This window comes from Zootoca vivipara, chromosome 4, assembly GCF_965207765.1.
Source record: "Zootoca vivipara chromosome 4, rZooViv2.hap1.1, whole genome shotgun sequence".
In the NCBI taxonomy this organism is placed as follows: Eukaryota; Metazoa; Chordata; class Lepidosauria; order Squamata; family Lacertidae; genus Zootoca; species Zootoca vivipara.
In genome coordinates, this window is record NC_142587.1 from 98,246,281 (window position 1) to 98,268,913 (window position 22,633).

At 47.8% G+C, this 22,633-nt stretch overlaps 1 protein-coding gene across 2 annotated transcripts; it reads right to left on the bottom strand.

The window, feature by feature from the left end:
- Positions 1–870: 870 nt before the first annotated feature.
- LOC118085311 (dicarboxylate carrier UCP2) lies at positions 871–21,863 on the bottom strand. 2 transcript variants are annotated; one of them, XM_035115843.3, is made up of 8 exons: positions 21,738–21,863; positions 18,706–18,860; positions 12,143–12,374; positions 9,703–9,910; positions 8,006–8,200; positions 7,113–7,214; positions 4,838–5,018; positions 871–2,699 (listed from the first exon to the last, which is right to left on the bottom strand). In XM_035115843.3, exons 3-8 carry the CDS (start codon positions 12,266–12,268, stop codon positions 2,585–2,587), a joined length of 927 nt encoding a protein of 308 aa, XP_034971734.1. In that variant the 5' UTR covers positions 12,269–12,374; positions 18,706–18,860; positions 21,738–21,863; the 3' UTR covers positions 871–2,584. The 2 variants fall into 2 exon arrangements, with proteins under 2 accessions (XP_034971734.1, XP_034971733.1); XM_035115842.3 differs by having other exon boundaries at positions 12,143–12,378.
- Between the last annotated feature and the right edge of the window lie 770 nt (positions 21,864–22,633).

Here is a 22,633-nt window from a genome sequence, read left to right on the forward strand (position 1 = left end):
CAAGTTGAGGCCAACAATGCAGAGGCGTATTTACAGATCTGCAGTACAGTTGTACCTTTGTTCTCAAACGCCTTGGTACTCAAACAACTTGGAACTCAAACCCTGCAAACCCGGAAGCAAGTGTTCAGGTTTGCGAACTTTTTTCAGAAGTTGAATGTGCTCTGTTTTGAGTGTTTACACTGAGGTCTGTCTGTTTTTGCTATTTTGTGTTTTTGTCTTTGCAGCTCTTTTTGTGCGACTGCAGTACATTGTTTATTGCTTTCATTTTATGGATCAGTGGTCTCGCTAGATAGTAAAGTGCATGTTAAATTTCTGTTTTAGAAGTCTGGAACGTATTAATTCATTTTGCATTACTTTCTATGGGAAAGCTCGCCTTGGTTTTGGAACGCTTTGGTTTTGGAACGGACTTCCGGAATGGATTAAGTTTGAGAACCAAGGCACCACTGTACGCCACTTGAAGGTTGCTTCCACCTGCAGATCTCTTCCCAGGGTGGTGTAGTGGTTAAGAGCGGTGGCCTCGTAATCTGGGGAACCGGGTTCGAGTCTCCGCTCCTCCACATGCAGCTGCTGGGTGACCTTGGGCTAGTCACACTTCTCTGAAGTCTCTCAGCCCCACTCACCTCACAGAGTGTTTGTTGTGGGGGAGGAAGGGAAAGGAGATTGTTAGCCGCTTTGAGACTCCTTCGGGTAGTGATAAAGCGGGATATCAAATCCAAACTCCTTCTTCTTCCCAGATCAGGACCTGGTCCAGGGGCCAGGTGGAGGTATTCTACATTTGCTTGGTCGATTAGAGCCGCCTTGTGGAATCATGCAATATGCACCCACGATGGGGGTTGGAGAACCAAAGACGCTGCAGGAACGAGCACAGGGCAGCTTTGTACTTTAGCTTTATTTTTAAAAAACGAGACATGCACAACACAAAATGTGCTTTTAAAGGAGAATAAAATCCACCGCCACTTTCCACCGTCACAAACAGCCCCACCGAAATGTTAAAACACACAAGAAGAGAAGTCTCACCATGCATTTTTTTCTCTACTTGGAAAGTTTTTAAAGTTGTGCACCATTAACCGAGACACAAAGTCTTTTATTAAGCTCTGCAGAAAATCCTAAAGGAGAGAGTCGCTTCCCGGAACAGAATGCAGACTGCAAGGACCACCTGGAGTGGTGGACAGGGACCAGAAAAGGTTTCCTGTTTCCCGGAGGGTGAGGACCCCAGATTCCCTCTCCACCAGCCGGCATCTCCTGCCACCAAGCTTGATGCCAAGGAGACATTCCTTTCGCCCTACCAAGAAAGAGCATGAGAGGGAAAGGGCATGGCGTCCTCAGCCTCCTTTGTGTCTCCAGAACCGCTGGCCAGGAGGCTTCTCCAAGTCGCAAACAGGCAAGCCTAAAAATTATTTTTTTAAAAACCCAGACTTTTGGGGGGAGCCTAGGAAAGGTGTGCTATTTTTCTCTCTCTTTAAGCTGCCCAATGGGACAGCAGCACAATTAACTGGAGCTATAGGCTTATGCCGACGGCCTTGCAAGATGCGTAGCAGTTTCCAAACAAAACCCAGTTTGCCCGAAACTGACCTAGACTCAAGAGGGACAAAGCAGTTGCAGTTGTTTGTGTGCATGCAAGTTAACGTCCCTTGCCGACTCCCTATAAAGTGGGGAGACACTGTACAGCAGGGAGGGTTTCTTCCTCCCCTTGTGGGGCTCAAAGACGAAGCAATCCTTGCACGGAATAAGCCACTTTTTTAAAGAAAAAAAAGTTATTAAAATGCAAAAGCACGGGAGGATTGCTACTGCTAGGCAGCCCAAACTCTGCTTGCGAATCGCCAGCACTTTATAAATTAATAGGCAGGAATCTGGCCCGAATCTCGCCTTGCTTGGTCAGAGCAACTCACAAGCAGCAAGCACAGCCTTGCCCCAACCTGGTGCACTCCATTTGTTTTGGACTACAACTCCCATCAGGACCCAAGCCAGGCTGGGTCAAGGCTGGACTAGTCACTTGTGAATCATTCCAAGCACCTCTGCTTGTGGAAAAAGGTAATGGGGGTAACTGACGTTATCTAGTATCGTATATCTCACGCACCCCCAAACTTCGGCCCTCCAGATGTTTTGGACTACAATTCCAATCATCCCTGACCACTGGGTCCTGTTAGCTAGGGATCATGGGAGTTGTAGGCCAAAACATATGGAGGGCCGCAGTTTGGGGATGCCTGGTATATCTAAAGCACAAATTTATACCTGTGTGCCGATGTTAGAGATAGAAAAGGGGAACGGGAGCCCTCTTGCAAGTTGGGCCCCTGTGGTCTAAATTCCTCAGAGCTTAATAAAGCACTCGTGTCCCGCAGTTGAAAGGAGAAAGGTAGACCGGACCATAACACGTTAAGAACAAATCACTTTTTAAAAGCAGCCAGGAGCTTTCTGTTTGTTAATGAAACGGAAGCCACATAAATGCTAAGACGGGAGTAGTTTTTTAAAAAAACGATAAGGGAGAAAAGACTAGGGAGAAGGTTCTGCCGAGGGAGAGATCCAGATTGAGGATCCGTTGTGCGCGCTTATGTGCGGGATCTGTGAAATGCGCCCACCCGCTAGCTCAGAAGGGGGCCTCCCGGGATCCGCGGGCTGCCATCATGGCTCGCTTCAGCTGCTCGTAGGTCACGAACATCACCACGTTCCAGGATCCCAGCCGCAAAAACGAGGGAGTGAAGCTGAGAGATGGAGAGAGAGAGAGACCAGGCAAAGGAGAAAAACAGAGCTGGCGTTAGAACAAATGGAAAACGAGAGGATAATCCTGTTGATGGATGGCAAGGGGCGTTATTGCTTTTGTTACTATGGTATGTATTTTTTGGGTTTTTTATGTTGCAAACTGGGACGCAGGTGGCGCTGTGGGTTAAACCGCAGAGCCTAGGGCTTGCTGATCAGAAGGTCGACGGTTCGAATCCCTGCGACGGGGTGAGCTCCCGTTGCTCGGTCCCAGCTCCTGCCCACCTATCAGTTCGAAAGCACGTCAAAGTGCAAGTAGATAGATAGGGGCCGCTACAGCGGGGAAGGCAAACGGCGTTTCCGTGTGCTGCTCTGGTTCGCCAGAAGTGGCTTTGTCATGCTGGCTACATGACCTGGAAGCTGTACGCCGGCTCCCTCGGCCAATAATGCGAGATGAGCGCGCAACCCCAGAGTCGGTCACGACTGGACCAAATGGTCAGGGGTCCCTTTACCTTTACGTTGCAAACTGCTTTGTGAGCCTCGGATGAAGGCTGACAATGGAATTTAGCAAACCAGAAAGGACAGCCTAAATGCACAAGCAACATGAATGGGTGAATGAGGAGGGCAAGGGTTTTTTTGGGGGGGGCACCTGAAAACCCAAGCAGTGGCCATCAGATTCCACCTTGCCTTAAAACCCTGGCCTTTAACGCTGGATGGACGTATTATTATTATATTTATTCATACCCCCGCCTTTTTCGCAGGCCAGGACTCAAGGCGGCTTTTGCACAAATTAAAATGCCGCAGATAAAACACAAAAAGCTAAGAACCATATAAAAGATAACGGCCAAAAAGCAATTTAACAGAATTAAAACAATACGAAAAACCCAAATCTACTAGAATACTGATGATGATGATGATAAAAAGTATAGCATTATAAAAAGCCCTTTAAAATAGGAGGAGGAGGAGGAGGAGGCCAGTTCCCAAAGGCCTTTTGGAACAAAAGATTTGACCAAGGGACAAATCTCAAAAGTGGCAAGTTGCTCAACTGAGCATCTTTCTCCCCAATTCAAAGGGCGACCATCCTTTGGCAGCCTAGAAATCTACATCTTTGGGAGGCAACAGAAAAAACACAGAGCATGGATCCCAAGGAACAGGTAGCCATGGGCTAGTGCCCATTGACACTGGTAGGGCAGAAGGCAAGTACCCTACCACTAGGTGGCACTAGAGCCCATGATTGGCAGAGCCAACTACAGTCCTATCTTGGCTTCTGAGGTTCCACTGTACCGTATTTTTCCACATATAACATGACCCCTATTTTTTGAAGCCAAAATTAAAACATCAATATTGCTTGAGCTGTTGAGCTCTTATGGGGAGGAAATTGCCCTTCAGTTGCTGTCAATCACTCGCCGCCACCAATCACCCACTCAGCCCCCAATATAAGACAACCCCCAATTTTTGCCTATTTTTTAAATAGCAAAAATACACCTTTTGCACAGAAAAATACGGCAATTCTTGTCTTGCCCCCATCTTCCTCCTCCTGTTTCCCACATTCTACAAAGGGAAACATGGAGACTGAGGAGGAGGAGGAGGAAACTGCAGGCGGAATCACTCCCTGGGCTGGTTGCAAGGAAGAAGACACACAGGCAGGGGCTGGATGAAGGCAGGGTGGGGTTGGGGGGGTCTCCATCATGGCTGCCAAGTCTCCTGTTTTCCGCGGGAAATCCCAGTTTCTCCAGCTGTTCCTAGCTGAAAAAATTGATTTTTTTGTTTTCCCCCGGTTTATTCTGGCGCGGCGGCCATTTTGGAACTGGGCGGAGCATGCTCAGAAGCGACTTTTGATGCTGCTCTGCCCAGTTCCAAAATGGCTGCAGTGCGACTTCTGGTGTGACGGCCATTTTGGAACTGGGCAGAGCAGCATCAAAAGTCGCTTCTGAGCATGCTCCGCCCAGTTCCAAAATGGCAGCAGCGCTACTTCTGGTCTGCTATTTCTGGCCCGGTCCCTTATTTCTCTGACAGCAACTTGGCAGGTATGGTCTCCATCCCCAAATGGTTGAGAACAGCCCAGTCGCCTGGCCCTAATTCCCAGCTCCTGCCAACTTCCTGCCCCGTGGGGGGGGGACCTTCAAGGGAGATGGGGACTCACCCTTTGTAGAAGGCGAGGGGCCCCTCCTTCCGCAGCATGGCGAGGGCACACTTCACGGCACTTCCGTATTGGCCGGGGGCAGAGTTCATGTATCTGGTCTTCACTACGTCGACAGGGGAGGCGATGACAGTCGTGCAGAATCCGGCTCCAAACGCAGAGGTGAAGTGGCAGGGGAGGTTGTCTGCAAGGACAAGCAGGAGGGAGGCATCGTGAGCCGGGCAGAAAACCAAATCGCTTCCCCCCAAAACTGCCATTGCGGAGTATGTGGCTGGACAACACGAAAAAGCTAAAGCCAAAAGCTCGTAAAATAAAAAAATTCCTTCAGTAGCACCTTAAAGACCAACTAAGTTTTTATTTTGGTATGAGCTTTCGTGTGCATGCACACGAAAGCTCATACCAAAATAAAAACTTAGTTGGTCTTTAAGGTGCTACTGAAGGAATTTTTTTATTTTACTTCGACCCAGACCAACACGGCTACCTACCTACCTACCTGTAACCAAAAGCTCGTGACATGGAAGTTGGCCTTTGTCCTGAAATACACCCTGGCAGATTTATTCAGCTTCCTTCCTAGGTCTCTCCCCCATCCAATAAAAGGCTTCTTTAAAAAAATAATTTTCCTTCCGCCTGATTGATAAATGTACAGTGGTACCTCGGTTTATGAACACAATTGGTTCCGGAAGTCTGTTCATAAACTAAAGCGTTCATAAACTGAAGCGAACTTTCCCATTGAAAGTAATGGAAAGTGGATTAATCTGTTCCAGACGGTCCGCAGAGTACTGAACCTGAAGCGTACTTAACCCAAAGCATGGGTGTAATTGGTTCCGGATGTCTGTTCATAAACTGAAGCGTTCATAAACTGAAGCAAACTTTCCCATTGAAAGCAATGGAAAGTGGATTAATCCGTTCCAGATGGGTCCACGGCGTTTGTAAACCGAAAATTTGTAAACCGAGGTGTTCATAAACCAAGGTTCCACTGTATATAAAAAAACAAAACTTGCTTGCAAATGGACAACACCGGCTTAATAATGCAAGTCCTGTCTTGAATCCCTAACATAAAAACTAAGAATCCTTTCGCAGCCAGCACAAAAATTATTTCAGCATAGCTTTTGTGATAAATGCTACAGGGTGCAGGGCTGCCTCCTAAAGCACTTGCCAGCTTAAAATAAAAATAATTATACAGAGGGTTATGCAACCTTCCCCCCTTCTGGGAGTCCTTAGCAAGTCCACCTTCAGAGTAACAAAGGAAGCTGATGGAGCAGGTTGCCTAATACTGGAAAAAGCAAAGATCACCAGTGCAGAAGCAATGATTCTTCAACATCAACTTCGTTGGACTGGTCATGTTGTGCGGATGCCTGATGATCGTCTTCCAAAGCAACTACTCTATTCTGAACTTAAAAATGGAAAGTGTGATGCTGGTGGTTTAAAGACTCTCTCAAGGCAAACCTTTAAAAATGTAGTATAACCACCAACAACTGGGAAAGACTGGCCTGCGAGCGCTCCAGTTGGAGAACAGCCTTTACCAAAGGTGTCGACTTTGAAGACGCTCGAACTCAGGACGCAAGGGAGAAACGTGCTAAGAGGAAGGCACGCTTGGCCAACCCTCACCGTGACCAACACCCGCCCAGAAACCAATGTCCCCACTGTGGAAGGACATATGGATCCAGAATTGGCCTCCACAGTCACTTACGGACTCACTGTTAAAACAGTGTTCATGGAAGACATGGCAACAAGTGATTGCCAAGAAGAAGAAAAAACCCAGCATGGAAAACCTTTAAAAATCTACACTTGTCTGTAAGAACCTACAGAGTTTGACTATTGCAGAAAATAATGCACCTGCCTCCAGTCCATGTTTAGGGCTTTAAAGGTGCTGACCTTGAAAGCCTTAAACGGCCTCAGCCTTGTATACCTGAAGGAGCATCTCCACCCTTGTCGCTCAGCCCGGACACCGAGGTCCTCCTCCGAGGGTCTTCTGCTGGTTCCCTCACTGCGAGAAACGAAGTTACAGGGAACCAGGCAGGAGGGCCTTCTCGGTGGTGGCGCCCACCCTGTGGAACGCCCTCCCGGAAGATGTCAAACGGATAAGCAACAATATGCAATTTTACGTGCGGGTATTCAATGGACAGAACCCTTTGGTGATCTGCGGCAAGGATCCACCAAGGTGTGGGCGATTTTTGCAGGAACCTCGCAAGAGGGCTGCGCGACACCGGGAGGTGGACACTCCAGGCAGCTCAAAAGTCAGGAGCTCCTCCAAGCAACAGAGTCCATCGGTCCCCACCTGTCATGAGGTTGTACTTGAGCAGAGCATCCTTGATCAGGTCGTAGGTCACCAGCTCAGCACAATTCACAAGCGCATTCCGGGTTATATTAGGGGAGGTACCTAGACAAAGCGGAAGCAAAAAATATTTGATGTGTTAATGCGAATGGAGGTCGTCAAAATTGCGGCTGGGGTTTGCTATTCTGACTGGCGCGTGATTGGAATTTCAAAATTTTTGGAATGCCGAGTTAATAATCAAAGTGCAAGTAGATAAATAGGTACCACTCCAGCGGGAAGGTAAACGGCATTTCCGTGCGTTGCCCTGGTTTGCCAGAAGCGGCTTAGTCATGCTAGCCACATGACCCGGAAAAACTGACTGTGGACAAACGCCGGCTCCCTCGGCCAATAAAGCGAGATGAGCGCCGCAACCCCCGAGTCTTTCGCAGCTGGACTTAACAGTCAAGGGTCCCTTTACCTTTAAATGAAGGTCTTTAAGCAGAGGCTTGACAGGCATATGTCAAGAATGCTTTGATGGTGTTTCCTGCTTGGCAAGGGGTTGGACTGGATGGCCCTTGTGGTCTCTTCCAACTCTATGATTCTATGATTCTCTTTGTAACAAGGCATGAGTTAGCAACTCTGAATTGAGCCACTGTGATATAGGGCTCAGAGTGCTGCACTTGGACCTGGGAGACATCAGGGTTCAAATCCCCACTCGGCCACAAAGCTCACTGAGTAGCCTTAGCCTACCTCACAGGGTCGTTGTGCGGATGAAATGGGGAGGAGGCAAACTGTTACACCCCCTTGAGCTGCTCAGAGGACAAGATGGGATATAAATGCAATAAGCCAAATAATAATGGCTTGGAGGACTTTGGAAGCGTCGATATTCCCCCTCGCCAAATCCCAAATTTACTGACCTTTCCAGAGGCCTCGAAACCCTTCCTCTCTCGCGATGGTCTTGTAGGCATCGAGGGTCCCTTGGTACCGCCGGCCGCCCTCCGTCCGGGCTTGGGCTTGGAATCTCACTTTGACCACATCGGTGGGCTGGGCCACGGCAACAGCCATCGCTCCGGTGGTACAGCCAGCGAGAAGTCGGCTGCCAATACCAGCATCTGCCAAAATCAGAGAACACACCACATAAGAACAGGATTCATTCCCACAGTAGAATGATAAACAAGCCTCTATCATGTGTACCGTAAGTATACAAAGTCACTGAGAGGTGCGAACTTGCTTTGGCCGGGTAATCTTATTTATATTAGGTCCAATTGGAGGCAAACAAACTCCTCTCCTTATTGGCCCAAAGAAGCCTTGCTTAGTTTCCTGATCTTTCCTATTTGTCAGAGTTGAAAATCCCTGTTTGCAGCAAAAAGCCGTGGAGAACTGTAGAGGAATAGCCAACGCTCTGGAAGAGAGGCTTGGATATACTTACGAAGACGATCCATTCCGCGGCCATCTTCGTAAGTCGAAGTCTTCGGTTGTCGAAGTGCCTGTTCTGCGCATGCACGAAGCGCAATTTCGCACTTCTGTGCATGCGTCGACTGCGCGTGCCGCTTCTGCGCAGGCGCAGAACGCGCACGCAGGGCACGTGCGGTGAAAAGACTTCCAGGGTTGTCGACTTTGGAAGTTGAAACCTTCGGAAGTCGAGTCGTTCGGATGTCGAGGTATGACTGTACTGTTTCTGGTTGTATATCCTTTTTTTTTTTTTACAATACTACAGTGGTACCTTGGTTCTCAAACGCCTTGGAACCCAAACAATGCAAACCCGGAAGGAAGTGTTCCGGTTTGCAAACTTTTTCCGGAAGCTGAACGTGCTCCGTTTTGAGTGCCACACTTCCGTTTTGAGTGTTACGCTGAGCTCTGCCTGTTTTTGCTATTTATTTTGCGTTTTTGTGGCTCTAGTTTTGTGACTTTGTGGAACCCAGTTCAGCTACTGATGGATTGATTGTGTGACTGCAGTACATTGTTTATTGCTTTCATTTTATGGATCAGTGGTCTCGTTAGATAGTAAAATCCATGTTAAGTTGCTATTTTAGGGGTAGTTTTTAAAAGTCTGGACCAGATTAATCCATTTTGCATTACTTTCTATGGGAAAGCGCGCCTTGGTTTTGGAACGCTTTGGTTTTGGAACGGACTTCCGGAACGGATTAAGTTTGAGAACCAAGGGACCACTATACTATAACTAAGTCAGTTTATTGTGTTTTAGCAAACAATAATTATACTCATGAAAATGATAGCAATAACAATAAAAATAACAATGATTTACATTTCCTCTCGACCTTTAAAGGATAAATTACTCCCCATACCCCCTTTAAGTTTTATAGTACAGATTTGTAGAGGCTTAGCAAGAAATTTAGACATTCTGAGGGTATACTATACCACACTGAAATGGTTAAATGTTTCTTTGATTGTCCTTGAATCTTCCCGCCAGACCCTTTGAGAACCACTGTCTCTGGGGTTAGAAAGGAAGGCCCCCATGCTGGCCGTCAGGGATTTTCGTAGCTGCGGTTCCTGCACTGCAGGGGGTTGGACTAGATGGCCCTTGGAGGTCCCCCTCCCCAACTCCACAGTTGCACGATTCCACGATACTTGGCCCCACAGGCCCAAGTCCACTTACGCTCAGAGCCCTTGGTGTAGAAATGCTTCACCGAATCGTACAGCCCGATGCGGACAGAGGCGAAGCTCATTTGGCGCTGCAGGCCGGCCACCAGCCCGTTGTAGAGGCTCCTGGGCCCCTCGTTCTTCACCATCGTCGCCATGGTGCCAAAGACCCCTCTGTACTGGGCCGCCCTGGCTTCCACAGCCACCTTCTTCTCCCCTTGGATCTGCTCAGGAGAAGAGAGAGAGAGAGAAACAGGATGAAGAAACTTAGAGTGAACTGGAGCCTGCCTGCCTGAGCTCAGAAGCAACATTCCGGGGCTGTCCACTGCTACTTTATCCCAGGTTCAACAAGGAACACAGGGGCCTTCTTCAAACACTCGCTTTTCCCTTCAAGGGAGCTTTGCCAGCTAGGAAGATCCCCTGCACATAAGTCCAGCAAACTTCACACACGCCGCTTGTTTCAGTAGGTGTGCAGCGGCGAGCGTCCAACTTCTGACACCAAAGTTGCTGCCTGACCTTGACTTCTGGATGACGGGTGCCGGCTGACTTAACCCATTTCCCTGCAGGGTTTTATACAACTCCCTGGAGGGGGCTTCCTAGCACAAGCCTGCCACAGGGCTTCTCCTTCGCAAAGGAAAGGGCAGTTCTGGGCTGTGCAGGAGAAACATCTCTTGGGGGCTCAAGTACGGAGGCGCACGCTAAATTCCCAATTGGTCAGGCTCTGTTCAGCATTGCAGGGCAGAGTCTAGACAGCCTGCAACAGCTTTCCACTGAGACACACTCTATATTGTGTGGGAATGTTAGGGATGTGGATTAGGATATATTATTAGATAGATCCTATCCAAGCTTGTGCTAGCAAGCTTCCAATATCAGCAGAGTGACATTCCCCTTTTGTGCGCAGCAAAGCGTGAGCGTTAGGTTTGCTAGAACCTCTGCAACAATATTAGACTTCAATATTATACTTCCTGGCAAATCCCCCTTGTCCCTCTTAAAAGAAATACACGACACAATAGTATTAAAATAAGATAGAGTTTACTCACATGACATCCTGAGTTAACAGCATAATCTCAGAAAGGCAGGCTTACGTAGAAAAGTTACAAATATATACACATCTGGAGACTACTTAGTAAAGTGAGGCTCCATCTGGTCTCTCTCTTGGCAGCAGGCCAAGAGGGAGAACCATCCTAACTGGAGATTCTCTGGAGATGTGTTCCCGTTGAAGGAGAAAAGGCTAAGAGAGAGAATGGCTGCTGGGCTAGGGGCTTTTGTCTGCCAGCTAATCCATCTCATCTGCATATCTGGAGGAACAGGAACTGAACTTAGTCAGGTGTCCCTCCAGGTGAGTGAGTTCCTCTTAGTGGACACTCTAGGAACTGTTGTGACTTGTCTGCCTCAGTGTTCCATCCCACATATTGGAATAATATATATGCCATCTTAGCTATTCATCCTCTGGCCAATATGTCCTTCTGCCACCCTATTGCCCCATCTCTCCATCCAACTGCGGTCCTTGAAAACACTTCCTCAACCCATTTTTATTTTATTTTTTTACTATACATGCAGAGCCCTCCTTGTACCTTATCTGGATCTGTTTTTCACAGACAGTGTTAAGTTCCTCCTATGCTGGTTTCCCACCAGTTTTACATACAGGTGAAACTTGGAAAATTAGAATATGGTCGAAAAGTGCATTTATCTCAGTAATGCAACTTTTTATTTTTTATTTTTATTTTAATTTTTACAAATGCTTTCTTTTGGAAATTCCACAGTAATAAAACAAATAGTTACAATAATACAAAAATAAACATCGCTATTACATTTCATTAATTACATTCCATTTATAATTGATCCGCCTAATGACAAATAATTATAATCGCAACAAATAAAGGCTTGACATATCTTGCTTCTATCTCATATATTGGTTTCACCTGTTGTGTTACTGAAATAAATGCACTTTTCGACGGTATTCTAATTTCACCTGTACAGTACGTGACACTGATCTCACAGATAATGCTTACCTTCCAAGTCCCGGACTGCAGAATCCGGGACTGGCAGCCGTATGACACCGGAAGTTGCGTCAACGCACTTCCTGACATGCGTAGAAGCGACTTTCGAAGCTGCCGGTGGCCATTTTTGGTGCCCATAGAAGGGCAAATCAGAAAGAAAAAAAATGGCCACAGGCAGGAGAAAATAACAGGGAAAAACGGGAGACGAAGTGATATGAGGGACAACCGGGAAAAGGTAAGTAAAAACGGGGGTTTCCCGGGGAAAACGGGGTACTTGGCAGCTATGCCGATAATGGGTTTTGCAGAAATCCAACATCAGCTGTACGCAGGCGGACAGTGGGCACCGTTAATTCAGGGTGCCTGAACCTAACTTGGGAGCTGCCCCCCGCCCACAAAGGCATAGTAGGGAAAGACACTGAACGGCGACCTCTGTGTGTGGCATCTGCTGGGGTTTACCTGCAGCCTGACTTTAGCCGTGTCCAGGGGAAAGGTGATCAGGTCTGCAATGCAGGCAGCCGTCCCGGCTCCAACGAACTTCACAGCAGCCGTCGGAGGGACGTCGGTGGGCTTGAATCCAACCATCTTAAACCAGCCTCACGCCTGTTTTTCTCGGAGGAGATGAAGGAAGCAGCGAGGGTCGCTGCTGGGTGCAGATGTAGGAAGTGGACAAGACCAATGAACTCTGCCCCTGTCTGGGGAGAAGAGAAGACACCCTTAAAATCCAGGTGCAAAACATGAATAAATAATATAGTATACTATATTATTATAATCAAACTCGCCCTGTGGATCACCCTCCCATCAGAGGTCAGAGAGATAAACAACTATCTGACATTTAGAAAATACCTAAAGGCAGCCCTGTTTAGGGAAGTTTTTAATCTGTGATATTTGATGTATTTTAATGTTTGTGCCCTGAGTGCTCACTGGAAGGACAGATCGTGAAGCTGAGGCTCCAATACTTTGGCCACCTCATGAGAAGAGAAGACTCCCTGGAAAAGACCCTGATGTTGGGAAAGATGGAGGGCACAAGGAGAAGGGGACGACAGAGGACAAGATGGTTGGACAGTGTTCTCGAAGCTACGAACATGAGTTTGACCAAACTGCGGGAGGCAGTGGAAGACAGGAGTGCCTGGCGTGCTATGGTCCATGGGGTCACGAAGAGTCAGACACGACTAAACGACTAAACAACAACATTTTTTTTATATAATATACTATTTTATTATAATATTAATATAAAGGTAAAGGTACCCCTGACCGTTAGGTCCAGTCGCAGACGACTCTGGGGTTGTGGTGCTCATCTCGCTCTATAGGCCGAGGGAGCTGGCGTTTGTCTGCAGTTTTTCTGGGTCATGTGGCCAGCATGAATAAGCAGCTTCTGGCAAAACGAGAGCAGCGCATGGAAACTCTGTTTACCTTCCCGCCAGAGCGGTACCCATTTATCTACTTGCACTTTGACGTGCTTTCGAACTGCTAGGTGGGCAGAAGCTGGCACCGAACAACTGGAGCTCACCCCGTCGCGGGGTTTCGAATCACTGACCTTCTGATCGGCAAGCCCTAGGCTCAGTGGTTTAGACCACAGAGCCACCCGCGTGCCAAAATAATATATCATATTATATATTATATAATTATTATTTATACCCCAACCATCTGGCTAGGTTTCCCCATTCACTCTGGGCGGCTCCCAACAGATAGATAAATACTGTAGATAAATAATAATAAAGCAATAAAACATCAAACATTAAAAACTTCCCTAAACAGGGCTGCCTTCAGATGTCTTCTAAAAGTCAGGTGGTTGTTTATTTCCTTGACATCTGGTGGGAGGGCGTTCCACAGGTCGGGCGCCACCACCGAGAAGGCCCTCTGGCTGGTTCCCTACAACCTCACTTCTCTCAGTGAGGGAACCGCCAGGAGGCCCTCAGAGCTGGACCTCAGTGTCCGGGCAGAACGATGGGGGTGGAAATGCTCCTTCAGGTCTACTGGGCTGAGGCCGTTTAGGGCAGGCACCCCCAAATTTCAGTCCTCCAGATGTTTTGGACTACAATTCCCATCATCCCTGACCACTGGTCCTGTTAGCGAGGGATCATGGGAGTTGTAGGCCAAAACATCTGGAGGGCCAGTTTGGGGATGCCTGATTTAGGGCTTTCAAGGTCAGCACCAACAGCGACCATTTGTTGTTAACAAAGGAGAGCTGGAATCGCTACCTACAGTAGCTTAGGGCCTCATCAAACTTGAACCCAGCCCTGAGTCAGTACATAGTCATCATGTCTAGGAGTCATTGATAACCCTACCGTCCATAAATTTACACGATCCTCTTTCCAAGGCAACGAGACAGTGATCAACCCTGCATCTTGCGACAGAGAATGCCGGACTGTTTTTGGAGGCTACCGCAGCGGCAAGATTACTTCACACGCAAAAATGGGGAAAAAACCAGGAGATACCCACTGAAGAAAGAATGGAATTAAAACTGACAGAATGTGCCAAATTGGCAAACCTAACTATGAAAATCAGAGATTAAGAAGCAGCCGACTTTGAGGAGGAGTGGAAACCTTTTGTTGAATGTTTAAAGAACTATTGTAAACATGTTCAAACATAGGTAGGATTTGAATGAACATAGGTAGGATTGGAATGTTGGAGTGCAGTGTGGAAAATATAAGGTCTAGAGTTTTTATAACACGCAGCAAAATTAGAAATTACAAGGGAAACCATGGAAGGGGTGGCGAGGAAGTCAAATGTGATGTGTATTTGGAAAATATGTATTCATTTGTTAACTTTTAAAATTCAGAAATAAAAATGGAAAAGACCACCAGAATGTGTTGCACCTCCCGAGGCGATTCTCCGAGCCTCTGACCACTTAACTGGAAAACACAGAGCTCAAGTTAATATGAGAGAAGGGAAAAAAATATATTCTCTCTATCCTTGCAATCCCGCGGGGCAGCAGTGAGAGTGGGGAGAGAGGCAGGGTTCATTCCCGCAAAGCTAAACTATGGTTTGCATCCAAACCAACACCTCTGCGGACAGCCAGGACACAAATACTGCCGTCCTAATTGTGAAGAGTGAAGAAGATGCGTCTGAGATATATGCAAAAAATAATAAGAAAATGCATGTCAAGCAAGGAACTTTGGCCTGCTGACCTTTGATGCGCAGGTCTGAAAATCTGATAACAAGAAGCCATCTCCAGATAAGACTCAAGTCCACCCGGGTCAATGCAGCCGCATCTGAATGCTGCCTCAAAATGCTGCAACAGCAGCCTGCTTGCTAGCAAGGAGACAAGACTCTGCTGCAGTGACCTTTACGGAAGTTCCCGTTTCTATTTACTGCCTGAACTGAGTCAGCAATAACCGGAACCCGGCTGAATCACCCATTTCGCGTGGGAAGCAGGGGCAGCCCAGCCATGCCATTTTACAGCTTTCTCGCCGAGCAGACTAATTGGAGAGCCGGGGAGTGGATGCAATTTATCCTTTATTATCCTTTATCTAGGAAGCTCAGGGTGCAACCTGAGAATGCTTTGATGGTGTTTCCTGCTTGGCAGGGGGGTTGGACTGGATGGCCCTTGTGGTCTCTTCCGATTCTATGATTCTATGATTCAACCCTCATCAACCCTCCCTCTGCCACAGCCTTCGCTTGACTGAAATGCAGCCTTGCAACTTCTGCTTTCCCCCTCTGCCGCTGTCATGCGGCTCCCAGGAAGTTACGAGGCCCTCGGCCTCCACAAGGATACCCTCCCCAGATTTTGGCCATTAAGCAAATCACAGAGCGGCCTTCCCCCACGGCAAACCGGAGTCAGTTCACCCACTCCACTGTCTTCCCTGTCTGTTTTTCTATATCGCCCGACTGGTGCAATACAGAACGGAATATATAGCTTTACAAAACTGCTCTCACTCTCGTCAAGCAGCATTGCATAGGTGGGGCACCCAGGAACCCCCCAGAAAGTTAGAACTGAGCTCAAAAGTGCACCTATCACAGACAGAGGCAGGTGAATTAGAACATGGAGATTTGTGGGTTAAACCACTGAGCCTCTTGGGCTTGCCGATCAGAAGGTCGGCGGTTCAAATCCCCGCGACAGGGTTGCTCAGTCCCTGCTCCTGCCAACCTAGCAGTTTGAAAGCACGTCAAAGTGCAAGTAGATAAATAGGTACCGCTCTGGTGGGAAGGTAAACGGCAGTTCAGTGTGCTGCTCTGGTTTGCCAGAAGCGGCTTAGTCATGCTGGCCACATGACCTGGAAGCTCTACGCCGGCTCCCTCAGCCAATAACGTGAGATGAGCGCCGCAACCCCAGAGTCGGTCACGACTGGACCTAATGGTCAGGGGTCCCTTTACCTTTATGGTACAACAATGGTGCCTTAGGCTCCAGTGTTCTCCCTATCCCATGATGCAGCGCAAGTGCGTGATTTTTAAATAAAAGCCCACTGTTGTGGCTATCTTGAAATAAACTCTCTGAAAGCACTTGGGTGCCATCCTGATGTTTTGGATTATCACTCCCATCAGCCCAGACAGCTCCATCTCCATGCATCGTACTTGCTATGGCTGATGGGAGCTGTAGTCCCAAACACACAGGTGGCAAAGGCTGCTCTGCGGCGAGGTATACCAACACCATGGATTAAAAAAAAAGTATGCTTGGTGGAAGCAAATCAATACATTCTGAGAGGGACAGCAAGCCCAAGTTTAGGGGGAAAACACAACTTCTGCAACGGGTACTCTGATGGCTCTCCAAATATTTATTTTCTTACAACTGCCTCTCCAGCACATATTCTTGCAGGGATGGTCAAACCCATCAGCGACTGCAAAGAGGGTTTTGGGGAATTATTGCTTGTTAAGTATTTGACGAGGCTTTGTCAATTTGCAAAAGTGTTTTGCTGGGAGTTTTGCCGGTGTTTTGCTGGGAGACCAAGAGAACTTGGCCTGGCAGAATTGGGTGGAAGAAAACGGGCTTAACGATCAGAGGCAGAGATTGTATCATTATGGTGAAATACCATTTTGGAGGGCAAACAAAAAAAAAACCCCATGGTTTGCAAGCAAGGTGTAAAAAGATCAGCTACACCAAGCTAATCATATAGAGGAGGGTGAAAGGTTGTTTTCTGCTGCTCCAGAGAAGCGGACACGGAGCAATGGATTCAAACTACAAGAAAGAAGATTCCACCTAAACATTAGGAGGAACTTCCTGACAGTAAGAGCTGTTTGGCAGTGGAATTTGCTACCAAGGAGTGTGGTGGAGTCTCCTTCTTTGGAGGTCTTTAAGCAGAGGCTTGACAGCCATATGTCAAGAATGCTTTGATGGGTGTTTCCTGCTTGGCAGGGGGTTGGACTGGATGGCCCTTGTGGTCTCTTCCAACTCTATGATTCTATGATCAGACGCCAAGGAAAAACTGAACGGATTTTCCTTTCATCCTGTACACATTATGGAAAGAGCAAGCAAATGTTTCCTTACAGGTAGGTTACCTGTGTTGGTCTGCCGTAGTCAAAACAAAATAAAAAAATTCCTTCCAGTAGCATCTTAGAGACCAACTAAGTTTGTCATTGGTATGAGCTTTCGTGTGCATGCACACTTCTTCAAATAGAGGTTAGGGGTTATCCAGGGCAATGAGAGTCCTTTTGGGACAATTAAATCCCATCCCACACCACCTGAAAGTCTCCAGAAGCTGGGCTAGAAGCCAACTAGATTAAAACAGGTGCTGTCTGTACATTTTCAGACCTACATTTGCTTCCGGGGGGTCTCAATGCCTACTCTGTTGTTAAAAATCAAAACAGGAACGCTGTTTTCAGAAATCTCAGGAACCAAAACCAATTTCTGCAACTTGTGCAATATATTGAGAACCAGCGTGGTCAGGTATAAATACAATTAATAATAATCTACATAGAACTGCAGAATAATACATACACTTCTGAATTGTCAGTTGGGCAAGTCCCAGAGAGAGAGGATTCTAAGTTTTTTCTCTCTGCATCATTTTTCTTCTGGTATTCAGAGTGAGCAACAAGATATACCAAGTATCCCCAAGACGTCTCATTAAAACAAGCCCTCTATCGTTTTTGAGATTTCTTCCATGTATTTTCAAGCGTATATAATCATAGAATAGAATCATAGAGTTGGAAGAGACCACAAGGGCCATCCAGTCCAACCCCCTGCCAAGCAGGAAACACCATCAAAGCATTCTTGACATATGCCTGTCAAGCCTCTGCTTAAAGACCTCCAAAGAAGGAGACTCCACCACACTCCTTGGTAGCAAATTCCACTGTTGAACAGCTCTTACTGTCAGGAAGTTCTTCCTAATGTTTAGGTGGAATCTTCTTTCTTGAAGTTTGAATCCATTGCTCCGTGTCCACTTCTCTGGAGCAGCAGAAAACAACCTTTCTCCCTCCTCTATATGACATCCTTTTATATATTTGAACATGGCTATCATATCACCCCTTAACCTTCTCTTCTCCAGGCTAAACATACCCAGCTCCCTAAGCCGTTCCTCATAAGGCATCGTTTCCAGGCCTTTGACCATTTTGGTTGCCCTCTTCTGGACACGTTCCAGTTTGTCAGTATCCTTCTTGAACTGTGGTGCCCAGAACTGGACACAGTACTCCAGGTGAGGTCTGACCAGAGCAGAATACAGTGGTACTATGACTTCCCTTGATCTAGATGCTATACTCCTATTGATGCAGCCCAGAATTGCATTGGCTTTTTTAGCTGCTGCATCACACTGTTGACTCATGTCAAGTTTGTGGTCTACCAAGACTCCTAGATCCTTTTCACATGTACTGCTCTCAAGCCAGGTGTCACCCATCCTGTATTTGTGCCTTTCAATTTTTTTGCCCAAGTGTAGTACCTTACATTTCTCCTTGTTAAAATTCATCTTGTATCTTTACAACCAAATAGGACTAGAAACTTACAAGCTTATTCAAAAACTCTAATGTTTCAAAAGAGCACTATTGCACCCAGCAATATATTCCCACACTTGTGTACTGTTGCAACACATTTACGCCACAGTGGTTCTCAAAGCTGCAGCTTGAGCCTGAGCTTCGCAAGAAGCCATCCTTACCTTATTCAAGTATTTCAGGATGCTGGCAGGTCAATCAGGATTCTCTAAAGGTGTCCCGTTCGTCGAAATTGCTCAGGACCACCACAGTCTGAGTCCCTTTACTTTCCATAGAAGGACGGTCTGAAAGACGACACCTAATAATCATACTATTTATCCTGCAAAAAAAGAAGAGAAGAAAAACTGTCTGAGAAACTGGGGCAAGAGCTCAAGTTGAGGTTGTCAGGATTATAAGAATGATGCCAGCCTGCCAACGCTAAACCCTTATAATCTGGTCCTGCCACACCTCAGATTTGCATTAGAAGCCAACAGCTTCTAATTCACAGCTCACTGGAGTCCAGCAATCCTCAAAGGCAGAACCAGTTTAGACTGGCACCCAATAATTGCAGAAGCACCGGGGGGGGGGGAGGGAAACAGAGCCATCTTCAAGTCCACTGATGCAAGGCAGCACCCAGATCAAAAACCATTTAGGTGAACTTTGCAATGAGAGGACATGTAACAGCAAGAAGCGCCGTAATTGCCCTTGCGGAAGGGAATCCTCTTTTTGCAAGACCTGCACACACCTGTGCTAGCCACGCTTTAAGACGCCAGGGAGGAAGGCAACAAGATCTTACAGATCTCCACCAAACAAGACCATATTCTGCAATGAGTCCCAATGAAAAGAGGCGCAAAACAGGCCCCGGCAAGCTTTGCTAAGCCTCTTTCCATTGGGCAACACGGAAAATAAAATTAATCGGCGAGCTTTCCGAGTTAGGTAGAACTGTAGCTTTTTTTTAGCCAAGGAGAGAACTTTTGGGTCACCCTTCTCTCCCCCCTAGGGTTGCAGGTGGATCTGGTAATTTGCAAGGAACAAAAGTTAGAATCAATTGCTTTTTAAAAAAAAAAAAAAGCAACAGATTTGGAAAGGCGAGGGGGGCGAGTGCCAAAATTATTTTGGAGAGATGCAAGTGCCAAAGGATGAGTGCGATTTGGTTCAGGGATCGTTTCGGAAAATGACAATTAGGTAGAGTTGCCTTTAAATGGGAATTGAATAACACACACACACACCCATCTCGCAAAAACAATAGCCCTGTCTAGAGGAGAATCTACAGCATCCTGGCACAATCTGGTAGATGCCAAACGTTTTGGATTGCAGCTCTGTTGACCCCCAACCAGAGAGGAGGGCCAGAGTGGACGGGGGGGGCAGGGGTCTCACAACATCTGAAGAACCCCTGGTTTGCCATCCCTGTTCTGGAGAACTGAGCTCGAGCCCCAGCAATGCTGGCCACACCGGGCGCCAAGCAGAGGGGACTAATAATAATAATAATAATAATACAGTGGACATTCGGGTTCCGAACGTGATCCGTGCGGGAGGCGCGTTCGCAACCCGCAGCGCCACGTCTGTGCATGCACAACGCATGATTTAGTGTTTCTGCGCATGTGCGAGCCCCGGCACCCATTTGGGTACTTCCGGGTGCGCAACCCGAAAGGACACAACCTGAAGTGCCTGTAACCCGAGGTAGGTCTGTAATACCACCACCTATATTTATAAGGGTGCCTACCAAAAGTTTGGAACACCAAATTTTCTCCTTGCTCAGGGTGCCACATTACCGAAGTCTGCCCTGCCCCCAGCAGCCTTATATGCGGGGGGGGGGGGGGAGTTTGGTGATAGCTATAAGCAGTGCAGTGTAGTGGTTAGAGCAGTGGTTTTCAACTGGTCGGGGTGCCACGGGCAACACTGGTCTCCATCCCTCTTTCCTTCTCTCCCTCCTCTGATGCCCTCTCGCATCTCTGCCTCCCAAAGGCTTGCACAGCTGTTTGTTGCAGCAGCCCTGGCTACAAGCTCAGCAGCTGAATGGTGCCTCTGGGGCTGGCTAGGGGGTGCTGGTTGCCAGGAGCCGAGGGGGCCTTGGAATCAGCAAGCAAGCGGGGAAAGGAAGCCCAGCCAGCCAGTCTACCAGCCCCTGCTTTTGGGAATGAACGGACGAGTCCCAGTGCCCTATGGGGCAGAGTGAGGGGGCACCTCTCTTTGGGGCAGGGAGGGGGCAGCTCAGAGACCAGGGGCAGCAACTGCGGCTGCCCAGAGGACTCCCAAGGAGAGGGGAGAGGAGAAGAGGCTGAGGGAACCCTCTCCAAGGGTGGGTGTTTGAAAAGGGGTGCTCTGCAGGCAAGGGGTGGCATAACTGGGCTCCTGAGCCCCACGGGGGTGCCGGAGAAAGGACACAGTTGGTCAACGGAGCCGCGGACTCAAAATGGTTGAAAACCTCTGGGTTAGAGTATCAGACTAGGACCTGGGAGACCCAGGTTCGAATCCCCCACTTTGGCCATGAAGGGTGACTTTGGGCCAGCCCTTTTCTTCTCCCTCACAGGGTTGTTGTGAGGATTAAATGAGGGAGGGGAGGTCCAAGTACACCGCCTCGAGCTCCGTGGTGCATACTGTATAGACAAATAACTTTACAGTTCTATGTGGTTTTTTATGTAAGCAGCTCTGCTCAAGGAAATCTCTAATGGCTAATGTTTCACTGTGTTTTTAATACTTTGTGGAGAGCAGCCCAGAGAGGCTGGGGCAACCCGTCAGATGGGTGGCATAAATACCCAATATTAATTATCATTATCATTATTATGTGTGTGATTATTGTTTGTGTGCACACTGTAAATTGCTTTGATATTTTCTGTGCAATGGAGATGCACAAGTATACATATAAAATACTTGGGCATCTCCATTGCACAGATAATGTCAAAGCAATTTACAGCAAACACACAAATAATTATAAAGATAAATGCGTAAAGCTTTTTGGGAAGGCCAGGCCAGGCCAGCCCCCTAACAAAGGCGCACAGAGATGCTTGCTGGGAGGCAGGCAGAAATTAATAAAGGCGGCGGTAGGAGTGGGGTGACAGAAAAGGGCTTTGGGGTGCGCGCATAGGAAGATAAATGAATGAATGAGCGAAAAACACACCCCTAGGTATCAAAGGACACCGGAGAGGAGACCCCACCCATGGGAGTGGATAGAGGGACCACCCCCACCCAAATAACCCCCACCCACCCACTCGCTCACCTTATACCGAGGGGGAGAACAAAACACCCGCGAGGGAAGCAGAGGCGGCGGTTGGAAGCGAGCGCCCAGACGCGGCGGTGATGGAGGCGCACGGAAGGGCGATGGAGAAGCCGGACGAGCGAAGGCAGAGAGCAGGCAGGACCGGCCGCCTCTTTATACCGCCTCCGGCGCCGCCTCCTCCGCTTCCTACCCGCTGGCCGCGCCCACAACCCGCCCGCTTGCCGATCCGCGCACCAAGCGCCCGCAGGATCCAGCCCGCCGGGAGCAGAGGAGGAACCGGTTTGGCCCCGGAGTGGGGCAAGTGGAGGAAAAGCCCCAGGGCGCGCACATGATTTACGCATAAAGCTAAACAAGCTATAGCTTAGGCCCCCACTCTCTTGAGTGCCCCCAAAAAATTAAAGGGGAAAAAAACCAAAACAACTGGATTTTTTAATATCTTATACATTTCCAAAGTATGAGATAAAAAGCAAATAAAATAAATCCTACATACAGCAACCGTGTTTTGTGGTGTGTAGGCTCCTTATTTATTATGTGCAAATGGAATTAGATACCTGTTGTTGTTGTTGTTGTTGTTGTTTAGTCATTTAGTTCTGTCCGACTCTTCGTGACCCCATGGACCAGAGCACGCCAGGCACTCCTGTCTCCCACTGCCTCCCGCAGTTTGGTCAAACTCATGTTCGTAGCTTCGAGAACACTGTCCAACTGTCGGACTATCGTGTCCAATAGATACCTATTAGGTCCATAAATTACCATATCATATAAAGGTAAAGGGACCCCTTATCATTAGGTCCAGTCGTGACTGACTTTGGGGTTGCGGCGCTCATCTCACTTTATTGGCCGAGGGAGCTGGCGTACAGCTTCTGGGTCATGTGGCCAGCATGACAAAGCCACTTCTG

Excerpts from the sequence above, each read along its gene's own strand:
- LOC118085311 (XM_035115843.3), bottom strand. The coding sequence starts at position 12,268 with ATGGTTGGATTCAAGCCCACCGACGTCCCTCCGACGGCTGCTGTGAAG. Across the intron at positions 9,911-12,142 it reads CGGCTAAAGTCAGGCTGCAG|ATCCAAGGGGAGAAGAAGGT; the intron begins GTAAACCCCAGC and ends TCTCCTGAGCAG. Across the intron at positions 5,019-7,112 it reads CAAGTACAACCTCATGACAG|ACAACCTCCCCTGCCACTTC; the intron begins GTGGGGACCGAT and ends TTGTCCTTGCAG.